At 40.7% G+C, this 27,682-nt stretch overlaps 1 protein-coding gene across 3 annotated transcripts; it reads right to left on the bottom strand.

The window, feature by feature from the left end:
- Positions 1–200: 200 nt before the first annotated feature.
- On the bottom strand, positions 201–20,586 carry KCNG4 (potassium voltage-gated channel modifier subfamily G member 4). Of its 3 annotated transcripts, none has more exons than XM_027779404.2 (4): positions 20,219–20,586; positions 19,766–20,016; positions 18,549–19,348; positions 201–1,786 (listed from the first exon to the last, which is right to left on the bottom strand). In XM_027779404.2, the coding sequence occupies exons 3-4, from the start codon at positions 19,296–19,298 to the stop codon at positions 1,001–1,003; spliced, it is 1,536 nt and encodes a 511-aa protein (XP_027635205.1). In that variant the 5' UTR covers positions 19,299–19,348; positions 19,766–20,016; positions 20,219–20,586; the 3' UTR covers positions 201–1,000. The 3 variants fall into 3 exon arrangements, with proteins under 3 accessions (XP_027635205.1, XP_027635206.1, XP_005232246.1); XM_027779405.2 differs by having other exon boundaries at positions 19,766–19,976; XM_005232189.3 differs by lacking the exon at positions 19,766–20,016.
- Positions 20,587–27,682: the final 7,096 nt, after the last annotated feature.

Here is a 27,682-nt window from a genome sequence, read left to right as displayed (position 1 = left end):
CCTATTGCTCTCTTCTGGCTATGCTTGGATAGCCCAAAAGGGATGTCTCCCGTGTGCATTAGGAATGGCTCCCTTTCTGGCAGTCATTCACCTCATTCCTTCCTATTTATAGCCTTGGATACTTCTGAGCTATCATCTCATTTTCAGTACGTCTATTTTTCATCTTTCTTCCAGACAAGCCATCACCATTCAGTGAAAAAGATAACACCAACTCTTTTTAGTATGGTCAATAAGCTTTTTTAATTCCTCATTATTTTTATTCTTCATTATTATTTTAAACAAGTATATGAAAAGGATGTTTGAAAACTTTTTCTGTCTAGTATGAAATGTTTACAGTTTGCAGACCCCAACTGCATTTCAAGCAAATTCTCTTGCAAATATTAGGTGTTTTATACAGTAGCAGTGCAAGTTGTTGTTTATAGGTTGATCATCTGGCTACAGGCAAATTTTGAAAGCTTTCATATACAGTGCTTTTATTTCAAGCTTATTAGTGGCTTTAGATACAGAATTCAGATTTGTACTGAGGCTTCTTCTGTATGCCTGGTGATGAGCATTGTATAAAGAACACTGGTGCATAGCCCTGAAAGAACGCATTCTAATGCTTGGCTTGAGATGTGTTAATTTTAAGAACATCGGAGACTGAAAGGCAAATAAAATAACAAGTGTATTTGTGCCAACAGAAGCTGTTTTGTTTTGTTACTTGTTCAGTATTAGGTGTTCAGCAAGATACATCACTGGCAGTGACAACGTTTATTCTTATTAGTCATAGAGAAGAATGAATATTTATTATTGAATAAACTCTGCCTTTTGATATTCTCAGAACCTCCAGCTCCATAATGATGTGTTGGAGCTAGCTGCATTGGCTTGACTGCTTATTATACCTATGCTGGCAGAGAAGAATAGCGTTGTAACCTATGCTGTTGCTTTGCTTTGTATATTGTGTTGATGTACATTTGTGTATACTTCTATTCAAGTTCTTGGGAGTGCTTCACAACCAGGCTTAGTTCCCTCTGTAAATGTATTTAATTGGTGATGCTTGGTCCTCCAGGATCAAGCTGTCTGTCTCATTGAAGGTGTCACTTTCACCAGAGTGATTGGCATTTTTTACTCTGTTTAGCCGAGACTGCAGTCGTTCATGTTCCTTTCTCAACTCCGAGTAGGAATGGGAGAAAGTGTGGAATATTGATGTTGCAGGGAAAGACATGATGAGAATCCCACTGAGGATGCTGCTGAGAGCCACCATCTGGCCTGGGACACTCCGTGGTACCATATCTCCATACCCCACAGTGGTCATTGAAATGATAGCCCACCAGTAAGAAGCAGGTATGCTTGTAAATTCAAGCACCTTCCCAGATTCATTCTCAGCGAGATAGACCAAGGGAGAGAACAGAGTGACAGCCACGCATAAGAAGAGTATAAGCAGACCAAATTCCCGTGTGCATCTCCGAACTGTGAGGCCCAAAGTTTGCAAACCCAAGGAGTGTCGGGCAAGGCGCATTACATACAAGATCCTCAAGGCACGTAAAACCCGTAGCACCAAACCAACCTTCTCAAAATATGTGTTGCTGCTTGGCCTGTCGTCCTCCTCATTTGAGTCATCCTCTGAGAAGATGAGGGAAGCGTAATAGGGTGAAATAGCCAAGAAGTCAATTATATTTAGGGGTCCCTTGAAGAACTGACACTTGCTCCTTGCCTGAATGAAGCGGAGGCAGAACTCCAGCGAAAACCAAGCCACACAAACGGTCTCTATGACGAAGATGTAATAGCACTTCTGCGAACACTCGCCCTGACACAAAACAAAAAGAGAATTAAGTAAAAAAACAGCCTCTGAACCAGCATCTAAAACCATGAAAGAAGCAGCAATGTGGATCTGCTTGAGTCACTGGTATCAGAAATAAACAAATACCAACTAGCAGGTAATTGTATGGCAGCCATCTTTCAAATGTGTATAGACAATAATGAGCATGTGAAATATCTGAATGAACAGATATATCTGCGTGCCTATTCTTATTATGTTTCTTCTTCCAGTCTAAAGGAATGAAACTCGTCTCTGTATGAAGTCTTGGCATGCGGCCTGTAAGACCCAAAGAAATCCCACTTTCTGCTCTCAAACAGAGATTAATTTAAACACGACTGGTTTATAAACCTGTACAAAAATCAGCTTCTCTTCAACAGAAAGATTGATGTTTGAATGTCTCTGTAAACTTCTGGTGCTATTCAATGCATGACGCTTTCAGAAATGCTGTGTTCTCTGGTGCAATTAAAAGTGGTTCAGAGATATTCATTAAGGCATCTGGATCTTTGGCTCAGTTATGCCATATATAAATCTTGTTTCTTTCTGTGCATGCAAATGTTTTAATCTAAAGGAAAATAAATATCCACCCAGTAGGTGAAACTAGCCTTGAAGAATCCTCTCCCAGTACTGAGGCCACATGCTACAAGCAATATTTTCTTGGCTTTATCAAAGGAATTCTTTAGTTGAACTACTTTGGATTCACTTTTTATTTTCCTGAGCTGAGCTTAAAAAATGAAACTTCTTTTGGCCTATTCCAGTGAAACAAAGAGGCAAATATAAATTGACTTGCAATTATTTGAGTAAGTAAGGGACTACATTGAGCTTTGTCCTTCAGTGATGGGCAGCCACTAGGTTACATCCATCCAAAGAGCGAGCTAACAGGTGCATCAGTTACAGGGGCAGGTGTACGTGCTGCCTCCTTCATATGCACAAGTATCTGCTTACTGTATTCCAACTGGCAGAAAACAAACCAGGTCCTGCCACCATTTTTTGCCTTATAGAAGATAAGAAATAATGATGAAAGTAGCATGTACTGCTTAGCAGCGGGACACCTCCCTCTGAAAATTTAAAAACAATATTTTTTTTTAAATACTGGTGTCACTGCTTTCTTATACCCCCTATCTATCCTATTGATAAATACATTTCTGTACCTAGACAGAGAATTAATATGTTCTTAAGAAACCTGGTCTTGTGATTGGACTGATGCTGCTTTCTTGCTTTTAAGCATTGTGAATTAGTTTATTGAAGACTTCCACCAATGGCATGTTGCTATTTACATTAAGTTCTTGCATCGGTGCAAACATTTGGATTACAGTTCTAACCCCAAACCAGTTCAAGTATTTCATGGACTTTGGCTAATTTTGAAGCAGTCTTGTGCGCTCTTCTTTGCTGAGCACATTATCAAAACACTGGCATATGAAATGTATGGGGTTTGAATTTTTGGTGATGAGAAATCTCAGCTGTAACTGGGAACCAGAGGAAGGGATCAACCAGTGTCTCAACCCTTTGAAATTTCAGGCTGGACTCAGAATATGGGTTATCACTGCATGTTCCAGAAAACCCAAATGTTCATTTTAGATTTCTAAGCTGATTGAAAAATCAATGTTTAGCGAATAGCTCTTTCCAGCTCCAACTTCGGTGTGTGAAGGCTTAACAAAGTTAAAGTTGTCTTGTATTCGTGCTGAACAGGGAGTTGCACCTCTGTGATGTTCACAGAAGATCAAGCAGAATGAGGGAGAAGGAAGGAGGATCCATGAAGAACAAGTGGCTCCTTTTGGGAGAGCAGAGTGGCCATGTGGTGTTTGGGAATAACTGCAAACCCTTGGTTTGTGAGAGGTGTTTTTGTAACCTCTGTAGAATGAAGTCGGGGCTGCTGTATGCATCTTTCCTGATAGCTTTTCTCTGAAATTAAGTAATTTAGAGGAACAGTTCCTCATATAGTCTTATCCATTCTCAGCCAAATTTCATGACCAATATTGAGTAAAAACACCGTGGGAAACACATACCCCTACTACTAATTAAACTTTTAACCAATGTTCAGTTACCCTCTGCATTGCAATGTGGTGTTGGTTTTTTAGTGTCCCTTGTGATAGAATTACTGCTGCTCTTGGGAGTAACAAGTCCTTTTGTTCAGGCAGTTTTTATATCATTTTCTATCTGAGGTACCACAGGTAACATACCCCTTATGTATATGTTTTACCCTGTCTAACCCTCAACAATTTAGCTCTGTAGCACCATTTGGGAATTTTTCTTCTTTCTGTACAATAGACTGTCGAGATTATAATTTATCTCTGAAGTTAAATTTCACAAAGGTAATGAAGGCTTGGCCCTGCTAGAGTTACGCGTACAGGATCAGGTTATAGCTCCATTTGAAGGCATTGCCATGGCAGTGCCTGGAGTGCATCGATGTTTGTAGAGCTGCTGACTTGGCTTGATGAGATTGCTTGCAATCAGCAGTTGTGTTATGCAGTGTTCTCTTTTTCTGAGTTGTAAATTATTTGTACGGTGCAGCCTTGGACTTGCACAGACCTGCCTGTGGTCACTCTATAGTGATGTGGCCTATGAATTATTCATTGTTCCCATCAAGATTTATTTTTTGTTAACTGGGCTGAATTTCCAGTACATCTGTTACTTATTTACCCTGTACATTTACAGGTGACATTGCTCTCAGATAGCCATGTAGCTTTCACTATTCCTTCCTTGGAAAATACGAGAAAATAAATTTTGTTTGCTGGAAATTTTAACCATTAAGATCTAGGGTGTCTTTTGAACTAAGTGTGACGTTTCAAGGTGAAGCACTGTAAGGACTGGTTGGGAGATTTTCTTCTTCTTGCCATCCTCTGTTGCCACAGGATTCCCCATGGAAACTTATATATATTTAGAAAAAAGCAATTTGTGCAGCCAGCTTTCTAAATGTGTATTTCATTTTTCAAAAGTGTCCTTCTCAGGAATGTTACTGTGTGTTTTATTTTTCCTTTGTGCATAGGTGTGGATGTAAACGATGATGAGTTCTTCCTAGTTAGCACACTTTTTCTTTATGTAGTTTGCAAAACACATTTCAGAAATGTTTGCATACAATTCAAACCAAAGTCCCTTTTTCTGCTGTAGCAAACAAAAGAATGACAATGTCACAGTCTCTGACACTGTGACTAATGCAGAGAATTCTGTGCTTCGTTTTTTTCAAAAGAGACAGTAAAAGAAGGATGTGGTTGCTTCAGACATACCTACGTTACGTGAAGGCAGGCAGCAAACCCGACCCTATTTCTTCCGGAGGGAACTGTTTTATCCATGCAGTACGGTAGTTCTGTATGGAGGGGACTAACTCAAGCCCTAGCAGTAATGCAGCTGGGCGACCATCTCACAGCAGGGCCGTTTCACTCCATTACATAGTGCAGATGTACCATGATTTACTCAGTCTGTATACAACATCTGCCAGGAACTTCCATGCCTTTTTCTCTACCTATTTCTCTGTCACCAGTGCCTGGAAAGAGAGTGTAAGACCCTGCCTCTATGGTATTTAATGTAGAATGTGCTCATTGATTTCACACTGGGAGATAGATTTCATCCAGTGAAATTGTCTGTGAATGTTTTATATATTAGGTATATTTGTATTTATTATGTAATACACGTCATATGGTTTATATAGAATAACCCTCTCTAATGTCAGTCTCTTTGAAGATTCTTGATCCTTTCAAACATCCTGTTCAGAAGCAACAAACATTGGACTAAAAGGGAAAAAGAGGAAATACTATGTACCAAAGGCAATTTCTGTTTCTCCCAGTATTTGTGATGATTTTTAGACTTCAGGGGGATTTATGTTCTACTTACAACTGTTGTCCAAAGAGCAGGCAGAATAACATACTGACTTCAGTACTATGTTCTTAATAAAATACGGATGCCTCTGTCAGTGGTAGATTTCAAATTTGCTGTTGTCACTAAATTCCCATTAGGTGTTAGTTACTTTCAGTGAACTGCCAAATTATGGCCCAGATACTCTGATCTGTGAAAAGATTTTTTTTGCATAAATGGCCAGTTACAGAATTTCTGTGCCACAATGACTTCTATGTGGTTCTTCTTTCTGAAAAAAGCAAACATGTTTGGGAAATTCTAGTGATTAGTGCCTGCCAACACAGAACACAACAAACAACTCCCTCACTTGACCTTGCCATTAACTAGAGCAGAATTCTGAGCTTTTATTTTCGTATCTTTGAGTCAAATTTGTCCTGACTTCTTTCTCCTTCTCTCTGTATTTTTGCACCTGAAGTACCATGGTGTAGTGGAACCTATAAAACCTACAAGCTGGTATGGTGTTGACTGTGAACATGAGAGGAAGGTGAGGTTTTATTTATAACAGACTACAACACATTTTGGGTGGGATTTTTCAACAAAACCCTCTGACATGTTTTAGATTACCATAATGTCTATCAGTATGCAAGCTATCATTGACTGAGAGAAGTTACCACAAAGCCAGTAGTGAGTAAATATCTATTTATACTTTATTCATCCTGCAGATTTACTTTTGAACAATGCAAGAATTTACCAAGAGTTATGTCTCTACTTGAAATTCTACAATGTATGATATATATGTAATAAAATGAGTGCCTGGTATTGATCTTGCATATGAATAGAACATTTGGCTCAGCAATGAAGGAAACAATACTTTGTATGTAAAAAGATATATGCTAAGCCTGAAATACTGAGTGATTTCTTGGATTTATAAACCACCTCAAAGAAGCAAAGTGGTTGTTTCAAACTACTGTAACACTAGAAATGATAAGCAATTCGTACTTCCTTTTCATTATTACCTTCCTCTGTATAAGGCAATGGCTCATTTTCTGGGTTCTCTTACACATTGGAAAGTTTATAGTGTTACAGTAAAATTACTCATTTTAGGATATTTCTAGTAACTTATCTTTAGATAGGAAAAAATAGACTCATAATAAAATATAAGAACAGCAGTACTGAGGCCAGTTAGCACAGTGTCCCATTCTAACAGCCTGAGAAAACAAATGCCCAAGGCAAATTTTCCAGCTTCTGTTTTCCACTGCAGAGCTTCCTGAGCTGAAGCTGGCGTTCATGTAAGCAAACTGAATTGTTCTTCTATAAAGTTTGGCCATTCTTTTGTCTGCTGCCTATTGCATGGAGACTCACCTCTTTGCTTTGAACTAGGTTCCCTTTAGTTTCATCTGAGGCCTATAAGCACTGTCACTGGAAGGAAGGCTGGCTGCTCAGTTGACATTTACTCATTTCCTGCCTTTTGTGATTTTGTACACCTCTGTTGCAGCTGCTGTTGTTGCTTGTTCCCATCTTGAGGGATTCTGTCCGCCTTAGTCCTTGTGAGAAGTTGTTTCATCCTTGTTGCCTTTCTCTGGCCCTTTTCCTTTTCAAGGTGGAAAGGACCAAGTCTACATTTTTAAAGTGTAGGTGAGCTGTAGGTTATATAGTCAAATTTATATACAGTTTATGATCAAGAACTTGATAAACTTTGCTTTTTTTGCGTGCAGTCTTTAAAAAAGTTTAAACAGGTTGGATCTATGCAGGATTAATGCTTGGAATTTAATATTTCTAATAGTGAGAAATTGTGTGACTCTGGTAAGCATTACTGCAGCTTTCCTGGAGTACCATTTTTGGAAGGGGTTTGAGGTTCAGGAATTCAGCACCTCCAAGGCCAGGACTGCCCAGGGTAATGTGTGGCAGCTAAATCTCAGACCTCAATTGCACAGGTGGGTTTACAGAAAATAGATTTATTCACTAACAGTGAATTCAAGCTAAATTAACTTGAGATATGTACCGCTCACAAAATAAATAAGATAACTTTCCTAGCCAAGTGCCGTCTTAGTTTACCAGGAAACATTAGTCAAAGTTTAATGACATCTAGGATAATAAACAAAATCAGATCTCAGAGTTATGCTGCACTAACCTATCTTACAAGAGATATAAATCTCATCTAGTGAAAATAATATCTTTACGTGCATCAATAATTGTAGCAATGCCCAGAGAGACTGAATCAGAATTTCCCCTGCGTAATGTATATCTTTGCCCATCCACCTTGGTTTTCAGATGCAACTTACTTTGTTACAATTTCTAGACAAGAAAAAAATTATTGTCTATAGATAACTGGATGAGAACACCAAGGAACTATTCTTCAGCCTTCAGGGTCTGCTCTGTGCTGACCATTTGTGTCCCCCTTGGTTGCACTCTAAGATACTTTATGATTAAAATGTCCTCTGGAAAACCTGTTCTGAATCGTTACCCGATTTGCCAATTACTTTCCTACTGCCAAAGATCTACCCCAATACCTTTTGTAGTGGATATTTACCCTTTAGTCCATTGTAAGGCATTTTTCCAAAAATGCTGAAGCAAATGTAAAACAGTGATAATCTATATTTTGAAAATCACACACTTCAGTATGCTTCTCTTATAAAACTGAGGATTCTGAGCATTTGAACCCGAGCCTGTCTGGCCTGTTGGCAGCTGAAGGCTGTGTTGCACGTTGATAGAAAGGGTGTCAGGTTTTACCTCTGGTCCCATCACCAGTATCTACTGGAACACATCTGTTCTTTCTCATCCTCTGCAGAGCACCCTGAGAATCAGTGGCACAGTTTTGATGGCAAGGAAGTGGCTGGCTACTTAGCAGCAGGCTAGCAAAGTTTGGCCCTTTTCTGAAAAGGGGTGTTACGTCCCCACCTACTCCGTATTGTGGCCATGGGCTCTTCATGTGGTGTTATTGATTCATAACAAAACCCAAAACTCCAAATGAATCCTTTCAAAGTGATTTCTCGAGTCTAAAAAAGGGAACTGAAACTATCTGAACATATCAGAGGAGGCATGTGAAGTTCCTCTTAACCTGAGGAAAAATGGGGAAAGAAATCCTGTTATTCCCATTACGTTGGAAATGCAGTGGTGCAGCTGTATTGGAATAGGAATTGGATAAGTACGAACTTTCTGCCCCTGGTGTGCCTGACTCTAAGTGGAAGTTCATTGGCAGCAATCCGAACCCATTCCCGTGGTGTGTAATTTGGGTTTTCCCACAATCTGTAGATAGGGTGGAGTCTGAGATGTAAGACAGGCAAACCTGCAGTATTTCTCGTGACCTTTCTGTGCCTCCTGGTTAATACCGTTTGTGATGACGTTGGTTATTTTAAGTGTTTGTGTCAAATAGATTATGTGTTTCCTGGTTAAATGGCAAAAGTTGCACCAAGGCTTGTAGAACACTTTGGTAATAAGTACTGATCGATCAGTATTTGGATTACTTCAGAATCATGTCACCTCTACAGAGATTAATATTTTCAAAGCTTTAGAGTGGAAATCAACATGTACGTCTGCAAGCGTATGTGTTGCTTATACAGCGTACCTATGAGAAAGGCAACTGATGGTATTTATGAAGCCAAGTTGACAGCTCTTGAACCCAGCTGGAAGTCATGATTGAACCACTGTATGCAAAGACTGTTGTTCCCAGGGTACATTTATGGAAACCAGCTGGCTCATTGCCATAAAGGAGTGATGCACAGGAAGGGTCTGAAACCTCTTCCCAGCTAGATCCACCTTTGATGCAGTAGTGATTGCTTCCAAGTAAAGGCCGTTTTGGTGTTCAGTCACATATTACTGAACAGTCTCAAAACAAAGCGGGGAAGGAACTCCTAAAGGACTATGTTTGACTGCTCTTGATTCAGACTCCTGTTGGAGCCCAAGGAGTTTCCTTAAATGCAGGACCTGGACCTGCTTAACACTGCAGTCAAAAGATAGGCTGCCAGAACATCGTCTTTCACACCAGAAACGTGCCTGGCTCCGTGGCTGATGCAAGGTCACAATTTGCATCTGCTAAACCTACCCTGGCAGGTCCAGGTTTTGTTTGGCACATGGTAGTATGGCCAGTAACTGCTCAGATCCTTCCCTCTGATCCACACGCTGTTTTGTGGACAGAGGCTGGTGTCTACCGAAGTGGTAGCAGATGGGATCAGTCTGTACGGTGGCCGACTACCTGCCTTCTGCCTGCTTGTGCTATCCAACACTTAGTAGAGAGGCTTATCTCAGCAAGACTGCTCTTCTTGCAGTCTGGCCTTTTGGCCCACTCACAGGAAAAACATTTAGCCCTCTATGTGGAGGATTTAGAAGCAAAACTCACAGGAATTTTCCTCTCTAAGCCCAAGGTTGACATTTCCTGGGCAGGGAGCTGTTTTCCAGCCTTTTGCACTTCTCAAGGTTACTACACGGGCAGTGCATCCTGGTCTACAGCTTCTCCCTCCCCTCTGTGGGGGAAAAAAAAATAATCTGCTCATGTAATAGTGCAAAAACAAGCTTTGGTTCTTGCTCTTGCCTGCCACAAACCCAAGGCGGTAGGTCTGCAGGGTGAGGCTAGAAGCCTAGAGAGTGGTTAGGTAGGAGCAGGGGCAGACCAAGACCTCGGGGTAGGGAACAGAGATCCCTAACCAGCTCCAGGCTGTTCTTATCCCAGTCTGCAGCAGGAGGTGAACAGGTATGGGGGAGAAATCCTTTTTGGCTGTAAAATGATGACTGTTAGGAAGTGCTGTGCCAGTCTGTGTTCCCTGCATACCTGGAGCTGTGGGATCCAGCTGCAGTGCTGCAGGTACTGCTGAATCACTGTGACTGCATTGCCGCTATTATTTGAATAATTAAACCATGCTCCGGTGAATCAAATGATGGTTGGGGAGAACTTGAAAACCCTGTGTTATGGATCACTTCAGAACCTGGATTTATGGTCACAGACTGATGCAATAAAGTCAAAAGGTTTACAGCCTGCTGAGAAAGAGACTGGAACCTGATTTACAGAATGATGAGCTTGTTACAGGAGTGCTGCCTATTCTGATCACAGAACGATTTCCCACTCACTTTGCTTTATGGGAAAGTCTGGACTTATGAAAACAATTACTACAACTAGTACATTTGAGGAAACTAAGCTAATACTGGGATTATATTAACGTGGACATTAGAAAGAACACAGAAAGAAATTATGATCTCTGTATAAAACACATAATTATATCCTCTGGGGCAGAAGTGTAACTAAAATATTTCAATTAATTTTTAAGCTTGGGTCCTTATTCTGCAAACACCATGAGAATCAGTCTGAAGAATCTGAATTTGATTTAAACCAATTGGTGACCCTGGAGTGTTTGTGTTAGGAGAAAGATATGGAAGTTTTATCTTTTTCTTTTCTTGTTTTTCTAGTAAGAAATTAAACAGACTTCATTTTGTAACTGTGAAGAAAAATATAGTCAAAATGACAAGGTATTTATCCAGGATTTAGGAGGATGACCTTAAATTTCCAGTTTTGTTGCTGGTCAAATCATTTGCCCAGTTACTGTTTCTTTGCTGCTGCTTTCCTCACTGCATTGTAAGTTCCTTACAGAACAGAGAAGTCACAACTTGCTATTGTACCTGTGTAGTACAGGTTGAATCTGTTATAAGGGAAAATACTAGCGCTAATAGGAGGTGCTGACACTGGGAATAAACACAACATATGTAGTTCATACCCTTGATGCTGCAATGAAATTAGCAATTAGATTTGCTTAGAATTAGAATACCAGATTGTGAATTTGTCTGCAGCAGTAGACTGAAGAGTCCCCAAAGATTTCAGTTCAGAGAGGAATTTCTAAAGCATATATGAATTTGGGTGGTTATATATTTTTAATACTTGTTGCATTATTGCTGTGAAGTTGGAGGATGCATAGATTTCAAATAGCATTTTCCAAAGACAGAGTGCCTCTCTCAGAGGAAATACCCACCTTGCCAAAGAAGGCATTTATTAAGCAATCCTCTGTGCTGAACCCCTTGAGATGGTTCAAATGAGGAAAGAGAACAGGATTTTTTCCCTATTGTAAGTATTACAAACTTGTAAGAAGCAAAAAGGAAAAGAAAGCATGATTCCCAGTGAGGAACACATGTGCTGGCACACTGAGTAGCAGCTGCTTGACTGCCCATTGCAGAGCAACCAGAACAGCTGGGTGTCCCCCCAGGGTGGCGTGCAAAGCCAGGAGACTTAGTGCGGTTGGAATGCAGCCCAAACTGGATGAACATAAGGCAAACTAATAATGTCTAATTGTGCTTTCTGAACATTGGACCTTGTACTGGCGGAGCCAGCTTTTAAAAACCATGCAGAATCCATTTACTTGCTGGAGTGTCCTGACTTGCTGAAGAAAATTGTTTTCTGTGGCAGTGAGGGTAAGCTGAGGCACAGATGGTCAGCAGCATCTACCCCAGCTGGTGCCCTTCGACGGTTATGTAGAGCAGGGCTTAAGTAATGTGAACTTCATCAGTATTGTGCATGTTGCATTTAATGCTGAAATATGTAATTCTGTTTGCGGATACTTGGAAGACAGTTACTTATAATGTGGAACTATGAAATCAGAGTCTCAACATAATGGTACAATTTCAAGGTCAAAGCTTTTGATGTTATTGAAAGTATATGCAAACCTCAAAAAAAGGCAGATCCCATAAAACAATTATTTTATATATATATATATACATATATATATATATATATATATATCTCAAAGTCCCAGGCTTGCATATTCTGATTTCTGTGTAAGCACATTTACCACAGACGTTTTGCCAAGCTTTAACTCAGAAATGGATAAACCTCAGGATAGGGCATCTTTGAATTCAGATGTGGAATTACAGGTTGTTCAGAAACTTTATTGAAGGAATTTGACTATTTTCTGACACTGAGCAAAGAGATATTACATGATCTTTATGTTCAGCCCATGAAGTAAAAATTTCAGATTCTGCATGCCTGTGCCAGGATGCTGGTAAATGTGACCCCATCTTGGGGTTGATCTGTAAGTCAAAATTGTCCACTGGCTAACCTCTGAAATTGATTCCAGTCTGGCTTCTTATTTCATATGTTTCTTCAATTGTTATCAATTTAACTAACTCAATCCATGGAACAAATAAATTAGCTGGGTTCTACTGTGCCAGGTATACCCTAGTAGAAGGGAGTTTTTTGATGCTTCAGTGAAGCACAGTTTCCTACTTTAAAATGCTGCAATACTTCTATTGCTAATTGAAATGGTTAGAAGAAATCAGAATTTTTCTAGATGACTAAATAGTTTAGGAGAGTGAGTATCCACAGTAAATGTCCTGATAAGAACCCAGAAAAATGTACTGAGCAGATGCAATAAAACCAAAGCACATCCAGCTTTATTTTGTTCCAAGTAATTTCAAGTCATATGTATATACCAATGTATTTATAGATATGCATGTACACATACGCCTTTATAGTCTTGCACTTTTAAACGAGCATTAGAACTGTTTCTGAAAGTCAGGATTTCATTAATATCTTTGCAATAGAGCAAGTCATTCTGGGCCATGCTTTGTGTGACGTATGCTTGTGTTAGAAGGTAAGTTTGAACACTGAGTTACTGTAAAACACCACTGCTTTTCAGGTCTATTCTGCATAGTGCCCCAGTTTGTTAGTAGTACTCTGTAACAGTCATTGATAAAAGATATTTTTCAGCAGGAATCATTTTGCCCTGAGTAATCAGCTAGAAAATTATTTTTTGATCATTATTTAGACCCCCTTATTTAAAAGCTATACAAATGGTAGCCAGCAGTATCTGTCAAAATCTGGCTGTCATATTCAATTTACTGAAGGTGATTGCTTCTAACAGTTGGCTGAATTACACTTTGATGAGGAGTCTTATCTTTGCAGACTACATGAGCAACAGAACTAGGGTTACAGTCCTCTCACTGACACTCTCTGTATGGGTTATTATCTCCTCCAGCGACTCCCAAGTTCTTTGGATTTTCCTCTGATAAGTGTATTAGAGATATTTAATGTTATCTGCAGGTTATGGGCAGGCTTGGGGCTTTAAGTTCTAAAGCTTTTGTAATGCATTTAATAGCTTGAATACTGAGGATATACCTCTTGCAAGCATATCTTCACGTACTGAACTGGCTAGATACAAGTCAATGTGAATTTGTATAAGCAATGCATTTAGCTGCAGCAATGGTAACCCAATGAAACAAATACCTTGTCTGATTTTCTTTCTCTTCACAGTAAGACCAATAAATTGGGGTTTTTCCCCTTTAATGTAAAATTACTCCACTTTTAAAGAAACTATGTTTCTCGGCAATTTCCTCTAGTGTACAAGCCAAATATGCTGGATTTAGTATCACACGGACAACATCAGTGACATCAAACATTGAAAATGTAAGTCAAGCCTCCAGAATAATGGTGTAGAATGAAAAAATAATTTTAAAATGGTTATATTAGGTATTGGGTGCTTTCCCTCTGTTTTCTGGATTCTCAGTGTAACCACAGAGTAAAAACTTACTCTTTTATAAGAAATCAGATTTTCACATAATCAAATGGCTCCAGGAATGAAAGCTTTAAAAAAATGAATATTCTAAGTTTAAAGATAAAATCATTAGATCTGACAAAACTGGTTGCAGCTTATGTCGGTTATGTTTCATTAGGTTATATGCAGTACATAAAGCAATTACAAGCTTCTCAAGGTCAGTTAAGAGCAAATACAAAAATTAGTAGTAATGAGATCTGACCTGTCACTGATCACCAGGGAGAAGAAAGAACAGACATTTCCTTCTCTCTTAAACCACACTTTCATACAACATCACGTAATGTGATTTTTTGGGAGCCATCTACACTGGAAGAAAATGATTTGGTTGTTACCAGTGCTAAGGGACAGGGAATCAAAATGTCTGAGGTTTCTTTTTCTCCTTTCCCCCCTGACCTTAATGTGCTTTCCTTCCTGAAGAAAAGACCTTGCTATATCCTTTCTGCTGAGTCATTTCTTTCGAGGATGCCAGTTTTAGGGACCCATTAAAAGAAAAATCTCTTCCTAAGGAAAGTCGCAAGAGTGCTTCAAAGCAGTCCCCTGCCCAGGCTTTTCTGCAGTGGTTTTATTCTGTAGTTCTCTGATGTAATGATGTTTTTTGCCTTTGGGTTAAATGTGCTGAGCAGTAACTATTTCAGCTACACCTCTTGGATCCTGGTTATAACTTTTAAGTGGGACTGGGACTTTGATGGAACTTTTGCCTTGTCTCTAGTGGGATGATTTTAATTCCTTTGTTTGAAAGAAATACTGGTAAATGTTGTCACTTCAGCTTTCCTATCCTACCTGTGTGGTCTGTGCTTCAGATTTGTGGTTCTTTCAGGCTACCCATTCAGATCCATAATAAACAGAGTTCCTCACTTCCAAATGTACCTTTTTTTCTATCTCTGCATACACCTGTGCCTTGATTACTACATTTTGGTGATACTAATTTGCTTCCTTACTGAAGACAGCTTGGTGTCCATAAAGAACAGCTCCAAATATCCCAGATAAGCATGTATTGTCATTAAAGAATGTGACATTTCAGTTGTTTTATGCCCAAATAACATAATTTGTTACTAATAAGTCCTGTTTCCTTAGCATCATGTATGATAAATCCTTTTGTATATCTCTTTCGTGGTCAGACTTGAACTTGAGATCACTAGAGCTATATATTTACTGCTCTAGAGTTTTCCCTAACTTTTCACCTCCTTCTCCTGGAGCTGTTTGCTCTGGGTTGGAATTCATGGTGGTTGCTTATGAGAGATATAGTTACAGAATTGTTTACCCATCTCTCTGCTTTTTCATATCTCTAACGAGGAGGCTCCTAAATGTCATTTGACATATTCTGAAGCGTGTGCATGCTATCAATTATAATAACTTGTTCTTGCTTTTACTTTTGGCTGTATTCCTATCTTTAAGCTAACCCTCCCCTCCCTTTTCTGCTGCCCATGGAGATGGCTCCTTCCCTCCCCTCTGGTTGCCAGGGTGACTGGGCTTCCCTGATGTGGTTGCTCTTGCCTTGGCTCCTTGCCATCCCTCTCCTGGAGACCCGAGACCGGAGTTTTCACTTTCCCTCAGATGGTGAGGACTCCTGTTTGCTCTTCTGCCTGCCCAGGCAGCTGTTCTCCCTCCTAAGCAGACCTGCTTTAGCAGCTAATAAAAGGACAAGTGATTTCATGTGCCTGCAGGGTGGGATCAGCCAAGACTCTGAGTGAAGTGGAAGTCACCTTGTATTATTTTTCCTTTTCTTTTTTTTTTTTTTTTTTTTTGTTTGATCCTTCTTGAGCTGGAATCCAGCCAGTTCTCACTCTTTTAATGTGGCTGTGATGATGAGAAAAAGGACCCTAGAGTGGTACATATACAGCAGAGGTAAAGTCTTTTTTATTTGTATTTCAGAATAGGTAAGTTTGATTTCCAGTGTTAGTGACACTGGAAAATGGATCCTTGCAGTACTTGTAAGCACATTTACCTCAGAGGTTTTGCCAAGCTTTAACTCAGAAATGGATAAACCTCAGGATAGGGCATCTTTGAATTCAGATGTGGAATTACAGGTTGTTCAGAAACTTTATTGAAGGAATTTGACTATTTTCTGACACTGAGCAAAGAGATATTACATGATCTTTATGTTCAGCCCATGAAGTAAAAATTTCAGATTCTGCATGCCTGTGCCAGGATGCTGGTAAATGTGACCCCATCTTGGAATCACTTTCAGAGGTCAGCCAGTGGACAATTTTGACTTACAGATCAACATAGAGTTGCACTTTGTGTGGGTATGACTTAGCCACAACCAAGTAATAGTATTTTTAGTCAGTTAATTTCTCTGAGTTATTTGTCCAGTTCTAGCTAAAATACTCCTTTGAGATGCCAGTAAGAAAATCCCTAGGGATGGAAAAACTACTGTTCAGTAGCTCATATTCTCTACTTTTCCACAAGAGTATGAGTATTTTGTCTCGTATTTTCCCCTATATTGTCTTTGGCATAATTTTAAACAATTAAAATAATAGCACTTTTAATACTCTGTTCTGTGCTTCTTGGACACAATGACAAAGTGCTTTAGACTGGTGCTGTAAATGTAAATTATGTAATGTTTCCAAATGTTTGGATGAATGTGGTCCTTTGCTGAAGTTCATCCTTCATCCTCTCCTCTGCGCTTTAAACATTCCATCTTTTGAGCTTGTTTCAGTCTAGTTTGCTTGCTTTTAAAGTAGTGATATCTATGCAAATCTAAATCTCTAAGTAGTAATGTCATCTGTGTTTTATAGGAAATCCAGGAACAGCAGCTACACTGCAGCTACCAAATATAACCCTCAACATGCTTCCCTTTCTAACATATGGTTAATTATTTTTAAAACACACAACATATTACACCTAACTGAGCTCTGAAACATTGTGCTTGTTCTTTTGCATGAAAAGTATTTATAAAAGCTTTTTCTGCAGTGATTGGGAAATTAAGTTAAAATGCATCAGGCTACTTGCATTAACAAAGTTAGTAGGAAGCACTTGCTGGAGCAGAGTTTGTAATGTTTTTACATCTAGCTGTAAGAAGGATGTTCTATATTTAAAGCACTGCCTTGAAAGAAGCATTGGAACAGTTACAGTTTTTCCTGCCAAGGAAAGGCTGCAAGAGCACCAGACTTATTACTGAAAGGTAATAGTCTTCCTATGCAAATGTAAGTTAATATTCAAGGGGTTAAATGAAACAGGGAATGATCTTAAATTTCAGCCTTCTGTCAAGTTTTTAGTTTTATTCAAAGACATCAAGTATCATGATATACCTTTACCATGACTGTGCTGCTTTGACTTACTGTTTGAGCAATAAAATACATACAGATTTTTGTATCGTGCACACCATGCTGTGCTATAAAGGTAAAAATGCCTTTATTCATCAATACACAATACTCTGAGGAGCGCCTTATCTTATAGCAGTGGTTGGGGCAGGGAGTTTACCTGACCTGGATTTCCTCAACACTTTTGGAAGGGCAGTTTGCAAATTAAGTGCAGGATTCATTAAAGAGGTTAGTCAAAGTTAATTGATGAATTTGGATATTTCTACATCTGAAATAACTTTGGATTGTTACTTTCCTCTTTTATTGTTAGAATAACAAATCTTTAAAGTGCTGAAATACAACAATGTAATAGAGAAGATCCCTCATATATGATGCAGGCTTGGTTTATTTGCCTTGAATTAATGTGGATGACTTACATGAAAAAGGTTGAAATGCAGTTAGTAGTTCAGCTAGTATTTGGCATTACTCCTACAATATGTACATATATATGTGGGCAAATACAGAATTCTGTTAGCTTGGAATTATGATTTTTGGAGGCACAGCTTTTAAGTATCAGTATCTGTGAAAATATTTCATCTGTCTCATCCTTTAATCTTTATGCAACATCATAACATTATAAACATTAATGAATATTTCTTCCTCTTTATTAAGATTTGACTGTATTATCACAAGGGAAGATACCCAGTTATTTTAAAAGTAAAGATGTCAGAGGGAAATATTTCTTTAGCTGATGTGTCCAAACAAGAGATTGCTGGTAACTAGAGAGTAAAGCATGTTGAAGAGAAAACTCCACAATGTCAGTTTGAGAGTCTCGGTGCTAACAAGTTAATGTAACTAACACTAGCAACTGCTTCTTGAGAAGGAAAAATAATGCTATGTTAGAGAGCTGCAGTATCTCTTCTGTCCAGAAGCTCCTTTCTGTATTTTAGCTAACAATTAGTAAAATACTTTTTTAACATTATTCTTAATTGAATATCACTTTGAAAATAACAGAACTAATTTAAGCCATTGTTGGATTTTCTGTTATAGACTGTTAAATTACCATCGACAATTTTGAACCTCATTGCTGTGGATTTTCTGTATCTTTTTAATCTTTTTAATGAGTTATGCCTAGTAAGACAGACAAATTTATTCTAGTTCTATAGTTAGACCAGTTAAAAAGGACTGACTTACCCTGTCTTCTTCAGCTCTTAAGTCCGGCATTGTGCTAACACAAAGGCTTACAGCTGTGGTGGCCACAAAGAGAATGGAGAGACAAGCAAAGACTTTGCCTGGGAGTCCTGACTGGGGATTTTCTACCATATCTCTGAGTCTGTTCATAAACTGTCCAAATTTGGTTTTCTCATCCAAGACACATGTAGCTTCTTTGCTCCTCCGAAGCTCCTCTTCCTTGCGTATCTCAGCCAAGTCCTGCAGTTTTTGAAATAGTTTTCGAAAGCAGCAGTTCTCCAAGTTGGATTCCTCAATCCCCCAGTATCTCAGCTCCTCCTGAAAAGACAAGGCACACATGTCGCTTAAGAGCATCAGCTTCCCTGCTGCTAGAAAGCTGACAATCATCCCAAAAGCATTGGGGTTCCTGTCAAAGAAGAACTCATGGGTGTCTTCATCGTAATCATCGCACAGCTGAATTATTTCTTCATAGCTGCTGCAAAACTTAAGTTTGCTCAGTCTGGTCAGGGGAAATTCATCTAAAGTACTCCAAGGTAGCAGGTACTTGATGCCTCCAACATTAATCATGATCTCTGTCTTTAGATCAACTGCAGAGACTTGATCAGGATGGTAAATCCTCCTGGCCCTTTGGTAATGGACCCCTTTGACAGAAGGGGTTTCAACGGAGACAGGAAGGAAGTGGCTCAAGGAATTACAAGAAGTGTAGCTAATGTTACTGTAGTCTTGGTCACTGCCTCTGGAGAGAATAGGCATCTCTAAGAGTTCTCACTGGGACATCCAAAATGGCATCGGAGCAGGGTTATCTGTCAGCCAAAAGATACAGGAAGGAGGAGAAAACATAGTATAGGTTATTTCAAGAGAAAAGGTGCCTCAGGCTACTTTCCTAAATCACAAAATTAATAAGTGCCTGTTTTGGAAGTAAAAGTCACCTCTCTGCTTCTTCCTGAAATCTGCAGCCTGTGAATGCGATTTGCTTTGCAGCCTCATTGGTTGTCTGGCAACACACAGACAGAGGAGAGCTAAAGCCTCATTCATAATTATCGCGAAGGGTTGGGTGCTTGCAAATCCAAATGTGAACAGATTGGTCTCTTCTCTGAGCAGATCTTGGTCATCGTTAGAGCGCTGTGTTTTCCACAGGTTATCATTTTGCTTTCTTATTTCTATAAACCCTTAAATACACACCAACTCAACTAAGCTGCTTAATTAGAGTGGTCAATTACCTGCCATCAGCTGGATGCAAAGTTCCTAATTGCTGTAACTTGAATGCTCAGATTGCAGTTCCTCTTCCTTTCACTTGCATGCTTGTTTTGCCTGTCTCTCAGGGGCATGGCACGGATTAGCTAGTAGATGTTTCTAAAATGCCTTGAGAGGTTAAGTGCTGTATAAATGATGACTCTTCTTATCAACTCGGTCTCATGTCACTGCAAATTACTGAGAAGACGTAGGAAACATTTGCCCACCCTGCAGAAAACTTTGTTACACAGACAGAAAGCAAAGTATTTTATCAGCTGGGGGGTGGGGGGGAAAGCAACTGAAAGATGCCCCCCTTTTACTTCCCCCTTTCAGGAACAAACCCCTGTTTTCATTCAAAATCTCTAACGATTCAAAGGCATTTATTACCCCAAGTCAGTGAACTGCAAAAATTGCAAGGGAAGTTCCCTGAAGTTACTTACCACCGTGCCACGGGCTTCTGCCTGGCGCCTGGCTTCCCCGCAGGTAAAGTACACATGCCGCAAACTGATCAGCTGTCCTCTGAGTTACAATCCAGCAGAAAGAACTGGGGATATTTTACAGTATTGATTACATGAAAAATCGCTATAGTACTCTGGAGATCTCTCTCTCTTTCCTTTTTCTCTTTCTCTCCTTTCCTGGAAGGGGACAACATTCATATGTGTTCATGTAATATATGTTGTGCTAATAGATCCTTTGCAAAGGAGACAGTGTCCTAAGTGGCAGCTCCTCTTCTGGACTCCTGGGGCTTGCTGGTGAAATATGCTGAGCGAGAGCTGGTGGATCCTGCCCTCTCCTTGTCTCTCCTCTGTTTCCCTTGGGACTGTCAATATGGTCCTGGAAGAGGAGGGGAGAGGGAAGGGGGAAGGGCTTAGAAATAATCTCTCCAGCATCCCTCGTCTATTCAGCAGGCAGCAGGCAGCAACTGGGTAAGAACATGGAGTACAAGGACAGTCTCCGACTAATGAGGTTTAATAAGTAAATTCTGGCAAACCTATTTAATAAAACAATTTCAGTTTCTGTTAACTCCTTCCATTGTAGTCATATCACAGTCGCTTGTTCTGGAGACACCAGTCAAATTCCTCAGGAGCAATTTCCTTGTCCTGCCTCCCTCTTGGAACTGGGTTTTGCTCTTAAATATCCCTAGATGAAGAGGGACGTTTGTTGGGTCCATAGATGCTGGGCCTCAGCATTCCTTTGGTTATTAGGGAAGTGGTTTCCTCCTGTAAAAGAAAGGGTCTCTGGCTTGCAAAGAATGGGTGCTCAGCACACGCTTTTCCAGATATGCAGTGCTTTTCCAACAGCCAAGAACATTTTCCATTCTTTACAGATGGAGGGAAATCAAACATAATCTTTTTCTTGCTTTTCTTATATGTGGCTATGGGGAGGTGAGCTTGCTGTAATGCTTTTGGGTTCTGTACTGCCAGTAGGTCTTGGGCTGCCTCAGTCTGTAATTGGGATGACATGGATTTGACCCATATTCTGCTTGCTTGACCTCAGTCAGAGGGTTTGAGAAAGCTACAGTCAGATCCTATTGACAAGTGCCCTCTGTGGTACTCCCAAATGCAGTAAAAAGTGCCTTAGCTTATGTCTATACCATGTGGCTGAAAGCACAGAAGCTGAATCTTATTACTAGAGAGGTGTGTGAATCTGTAGGATTTATATGCCCCACTGTGAGTATGAAGGTCTCACGGAGAAGTGTTATGAGCTTGGAGCGCAGAGCTGCTTTTCTGAAATTTGCACAGTGGGTGCGAGGTGCAGGTGGTGCCCTTTGCTTGCACTGTGCTACTTCCCCTTGTAATGTATGTGGGACCTGTGCACTGCTGAACTGATGCACCTCGGAAGCAGACGCGGTGGCTGTTCATCAGTGCCACGCAATGCTATGACACAGCCTAGCATGAGAAGCCTTTGCTAATTGAACTTTCTGGTACATCTCTCTTGCCCCACGTGGTGCCCAGAAGATTAACTTCTTATCAGGCTTCACCACTGGGGTTTTCACTCAAGTCCTAATTATGCCATCCACAGAGAAAGACCAGACAGATGCCTGAAGGCAACTGAGTTCTGGGAGCATAGCTCAAAATCACTTAAATCCTACCACCTTTGTGCAAGATGCAGTTTGCTCTGCCTATCAGTCTTTCTTTTGGATTATTTTTGCAAAGAAAAAGCAAACCTATTCTAATTAACTTTGGATGGATTGTTTCACAAAAGGATAAAACCAATTAGCATTTCCTCCTTACCTTGTGAAGTTCTTGTATGGTGGTTTTAAAGGTTAGATTTCTGAAATCAGCTGACAAGAAGGTGAATAAATCCTCTTTCTAGGGAAGGGGACACAAGCAATTGGAAAAGGGGCACAAGTCCTCAACCTCTGGAGGTGACTCCTGTCAGGTGTGAGCGAAAGGTATCCCTTCACGGAAGATGTTATATGTCACCCAGGCAAGTGGACCACCATGGAGAAAGGTATCCCATACCTGAGGGACTTAGTTGTGCTGGAGGTGATTTATGCTGACCTGGACAGCAAGCAGTTATCCAAAGATCCAAATGAAGTCACGTGCATGCAACCCGTGTGGTGCAAGTTTGTACAGAGTGCACCATCGTCATATGCCAACTCATTGGCACGAATGACCTGGAAAGATGGACGGGGACAATTAATGGATGAATTGACTGGCGAACTCCAGCAATACAAAGAAAGTCTCTGTTCTTCCCTCGTCTCGGCTGGGGAGAAACTGTTCTAGCAACTCAAAGAGGACAGGTCCTACTCCCCACCTGTATGGACAATTATCTCTGCCATTAGGAGTAAGTGTTCCTCTGCTCAAGAGAGAAGATATGGTGGTACACACCATGGGCCACCCTGTAGTTTTACCTGCAGGACTATGGAGAAGACATGAGGAAGTGGGAAAAACAATCACAAAAGCTGGTTCATCCAGGAAAACTGCTGCTCCAGTCTTCAGTGGGCAGTTCCCCAGATGGAGCAGAAGGGCTGATCTTACTTCTGGTCTTGATGAAGAGACTTCTGATTCATATTTACAAGTGAGTAGCAAACACTGTGACCAGGGCTAGAGGGGCCCTGCCTCCAGCCAGGTGGAGGAAAGGGACAACTGTCTTTCTTGACTGTGTGGATTTGATGGTGTGGCACATCAGACCGACAGGAGTGTAAGGCTCTAGCAGATACTGATGCACAGCGTATCCTAATGCCATCAAGCTATAACGGCACAGAACCCATCTGTTTTTCTGGAGCGACAGGGGGATCCCAACAGCTAACTGTTGGAGGCTGGAGTGAGCCTGACCGGGAATGAGTGGCAAAAGGTCCAGAGGCACCCTTGGTATAGGATATCTCAGGAGAGAGTATTTCAAGGACCCAAAAGGGTACCGGTGGGCTTTGGGTATAGCTGCCCTGGAGACAGAGGAAATCAAGCAGCTGTCTGACTTGCCCAGTCTCTCAGAGGTCCCTTCTGTTGTGAGGTTGCTGAAGGTCAAAGAAACTTTGCTGGTCACTACCAGAATGGTGCACTGGTGGCAATATTGCACCGAGAATCCCTGATTCCTATCCGTAAGCTGATTCATAAACTGGAGAGCTAAGGAGTGATCAGCGGGACTCACTCACCCTTTAATGGTCCCATATGGCCAGTGCAAAAGTCTAATGGAGAATGGAGGGTAACAGTAGACTGTCATGTCCTGAGTGAAGTCGTGCTGCCATGCCAGACATGCTAGAGCTTCAGTATGAACTGGAGTCAAAGGCAGGCAAGCGGTATGCCACAACAGATACGCTAATCTGTTTTTCTCAGTCCCTTTGGCAGCAGAGGGCAGGCCACAATTTGCTTTCCCTCGGAGGGGCATCCAGTACATCTGGAATTGACTGCCCCAGGGGTGGAGGCACAGCCCTACCGTTTGCCATGGGCTGTGCCAGACTGCACTGGAAAAAGACGGAGCTCCAGGAGACCTGCAATATATTGATGATATCATCATTTTGGGTAATACAGCAGAAGCTTTTGAGAAGGGAAAGAAAATAGTCTGAATCCTTCAGAAAGTCAGTTTTGTCATAAAACAAAGGTCAAGTGACCCACACAGGAGATCTAGTTTTTAGGAATAAACTTGCAAGATGAATGTTGTCAGATGTCAATGGATGTGATCAACGAAATAACAGCAACATCTCCACCAACTACCAAAAAGGAAACACAAGCTTTCTGAGGTGGTGTGGGTTTTTGGAGAGTGCATATTCCAAATTACAGTCTGATTGTAAGCCCTCTCTTAAGTGAATGCATGAAGAAGAATGATTTCAAATGGGGCCCTGAACGATGACAAGTCTTTGAACAAATTATACAGAAGATAGTTCCAGCAGTAGCCCTTGGGCCTGTCCAGGCAGGACAAGATGTTAAAAATGTGCTTTACACCACAGCCAGGGAGAATGTCCCTACCTGGAGCCTCTGGTGGAAAGCATTAGGGGAGACTTGAGGTCAACCCTTAGGGTGTTGGGGATACACAGGATCCAAGGCCAGCTATACTCCAACTGAAAAAGGTATTGGCAGCATGTGAAAGGGTTCGAGCTGCCTTGGAAGATATTTGTGCTGAAGCACAGCTCCTCCTGGCACCCCGGCTGCCGGCACTGGACTGTATGTTCAAAGGGAGGGTCTCCTCTACACATCATGCAGCTGATGCTGTGGAGTAAGTGGGTTGCACTGATCACACAATAAGCTCGACTAGGACACCCCAGTCGCCCAGGAATTTTGATAGTGATCACAGACTGGTCAGAAGGCAAAGATTTCAGAATATCACCAGAGGCGGAGGTGATGCACGCTGAAGGGGCCCCACTGTACAATGAACTACCAGAAAATGCAAAGCAACGTGCCCTGTTCACTGATGGGTCCTGTCACGCTGCAGGAAAACATTGCAGGTGGGAAGCTGCTGTGTGGAGTCCCATGCAATGAGTCGCAGCAACTGCTGAGGGACAAGGTGGATCAGGTCAGTTTGCAGAGGTGAAAGCTATTCAGCTGGCTTTAGATATTGTTGAACAAGAAAAATGGCCAATTCTTTATCTCTGTACTGACTCATGGATGGTGGCAAATGCTCTGTGTGGGTGGCTACAGCAATGGAAGCAGACCAGCCGGCAGCGCAGAGGTAAACCCATCTGGGCTGCTGAATTATGGCAAGATATTGCTGCTCAGGTAGAGTACCTGGTTGTAAGTGTGCGTCACATAGATGCTCGTGTACTGAATAGTCAGGCCTGTGAAGAGTATCAGGCTGCTAAAATTAAAGTGGCTGAAGTGGATCTGGGTTGGCAATGTAAGGGTGAATTATTTATAGCCTGATGGGCCCATGACATCCCAGGCCATCAAGGAAGAGATGCAACATATAGAGGGGCTCATGATGAATGTGTGGATTTAACCATGGGCACTATTGCACAGATTATCCATGAATGTGAAACATGCGCTGCAGTCAAGCAGTTAAAGCCTTTCTGGTGTGGAGGATGATGGCTGAAATATAAATATGGGGAGGCCTGGCAGGTTGATTATATCACAGACCCCTCAAGGCAAGTGCTGTGTGCTTACAGTGGTGGAAGCAAGCACCGGATGGCTGGAAATATATCCCGCAGCCCCTGCCACCTCTCGGAACACTATCCTGGGCCTTGAAAAGATTTTTCTCGCATAGTTCAATAATGAAATCATTTGCAGACCAGTAGTTAGGCACTGATAATAGTTAAATGCTGTAGAAGATGGGAAAGCCAGTGATGTTCACTGTCCCTGGCTTACCTGTGATTTCATCTCCTATATTTTGTTCTCCGCAGTTATGCCAGAATCCTGTATCAAGCAGCAGATACATACAGAATATAGACATACAGAAGCAAGCACTTCTTTCACAAAGCACATAATAAAACTGTAGAATTTATTGGCACATGATGTTGTGGTAGCCAAAAGTTTAAAGTATTCAGAAAAGGACTGAGCATTTATGCAAGGAAGGTCCACCAGCTAGATCCAGTGCCTGGCACGGAAAGTCAGTGACCCAGGTATTGCTGGGCAGCAGGGAGGTATTTTACCACAATATATATGCTTGCCCTGTTCTGTGTTTTCCTAGATTTTTGATAGATGATGTACCTGGGGGCTGCACAGAGCCTGGTGCAACCCTGTGGAGATGTTCTTATGCTGAGAAACCTTAGGAGGGTGGCCTGGGCTCTGCGAGTTTGGTCATGCATTTCCAGGTTGATCATGCACTACTTAGCTGACAGCATTCCTCTGTCAGAACAGAAAAAAAACCCACCTGAAGACAAAACTCTGATTATATATGTATGTGCACACACATATATATATATTCAAGACTAACAATGTCTTTATATAATGGGCAATCTCACAAGATAGACTGTACACTCTGCAATTGTTTGTGCTTGCAGGTCTTGCAATCATTCTGCAGGGAGCAGGCATGTAATTTAATAAAAGCACTGTTGTCAATCTTCCTTCCTTCCCAACTGGGCTTTTTGTAACAAATATAGTACAAAGATAATTGCTTTGCCTGGCATCTATAACAGAAGATACATTTCGGACTTTTAAAGTCAGAAAGAAAATAGAAGTGTAAATCAAAATAATTATTTAAGGAAATACGAATGCACTGAAAAAGAGGAGAAAAAATAAGAAAGAAAGAATTTTTTTTTAAAAAAAAACTGTGCTGTCTTCATTCATTGGCTTAGAAATTAGCCCGGTTCTGAATCTTCAGTTGGTGCAATTTCATCACAGAATTATTGGATGTTATTTCTTTTATCAATTGAGTATACAGCCTTTTGTCTGTGAGGGCTAATTCTTCTCTAAGCCTCACCCAGTGTAAGACCTGGCCTTTCCCAGATTCTTTATGCTTGTGCCATGTGAAATCTTATGATAAATAAAATAATTTTTCATTTATTTGCAAAATAATTGACATGGGATTGAAAAGAGCATTTTAACACTCAAAAATTAGTTTAAATGCTTCCATTGTGTTCACAGGAGGTTAATAATTCTGGAAGTAATTAGATATAGATAGCCGTGTGACATGGAAATTCAACATCTTTTCAGATCCTTGTATTACTCATTGGCCGTAAAGAATGGCTTAGCCTTCTTTTCTGAGTTTAATTATGACATTACACATTGCAAGGTAAACTTTCAGGATTTTTGCCAACATTTTATTCAGTCCAGCAATGTTAGCTTCATATTCCTGTTTAGTTCCCCATAATTTGTCTTTATGGAGCAATAGAAATACCCTTTCTTGCCAAATGCCTAGTTTGTGTGGGTAATTAAATTGACAGTGAAGGTCTGGATCCACCTCTTCGTTATTCAAGCCTTTACCGAGTTGCAGCACTATTGATTCCAGTAGAATAATGCTGCAATTGCCCCGGAATATGTGGTAAATCAGGCAATTTGTTGATTTGTTAAGCACTCTTATAATATATTGCTAGTTCATCCCAGCCCTTAGAAGCCCCAGTTGTGACCCATGCTCCTGTCGTGCCACAAACTGTCTTGGAAGACTGAGTCACTTATTGTTGGCAGTGGTTTATTCCTTATTTCCAGCCTTCTCTTTGTAAAAGTTGGGGTTTTTTTTCTCTGTCGAGTGTGATGAAAGCCAAAAGGGCCACTTCTCATTAAGCAAAATACCAGTAAAGCAAATGAACTATTTTGAGCATTTCTTTGCTATGTAAATGTAAAATAAAATTTGTGATCCGTAACACACAAATTACTGTATCCTTTCACTCTTCTCTATGCAAAAGACTGAACCGAGGAATTAATTCAGCTGTTTCCCAAAGTTTTCTGTACTCGTCTCCTCTGGGCTGTCTAGAAAATTATACCTGTTAATGGACAGCACCCAAGGAAACTGATTTCAAATGGATAATCATTCCTGTGTCAACCCCAATGAATCTTGTATAAGTGCTGAATCACTCACTTAGGTTTAAAAGG

This window comes from Falco peregrinus, chromosome 14 (assembly GCF_023634155.1).
Source record: "Falco peregrinus isolate bFalPer1 chromosome 14, bFalPer1.pri, whole genome shotgun sequence".
Classification (NCBI taxonomy): Eukaryota; Metazoa; Chordata; class Aves; order Falconiformes; family Falconidae; genus Falco; species Falco peregrinus.
The sequence above is the reverse complement of the archived record's forward strand: the minus strand, read 5'-3'. Positions and strand labels throughout refer to the sequence as shown.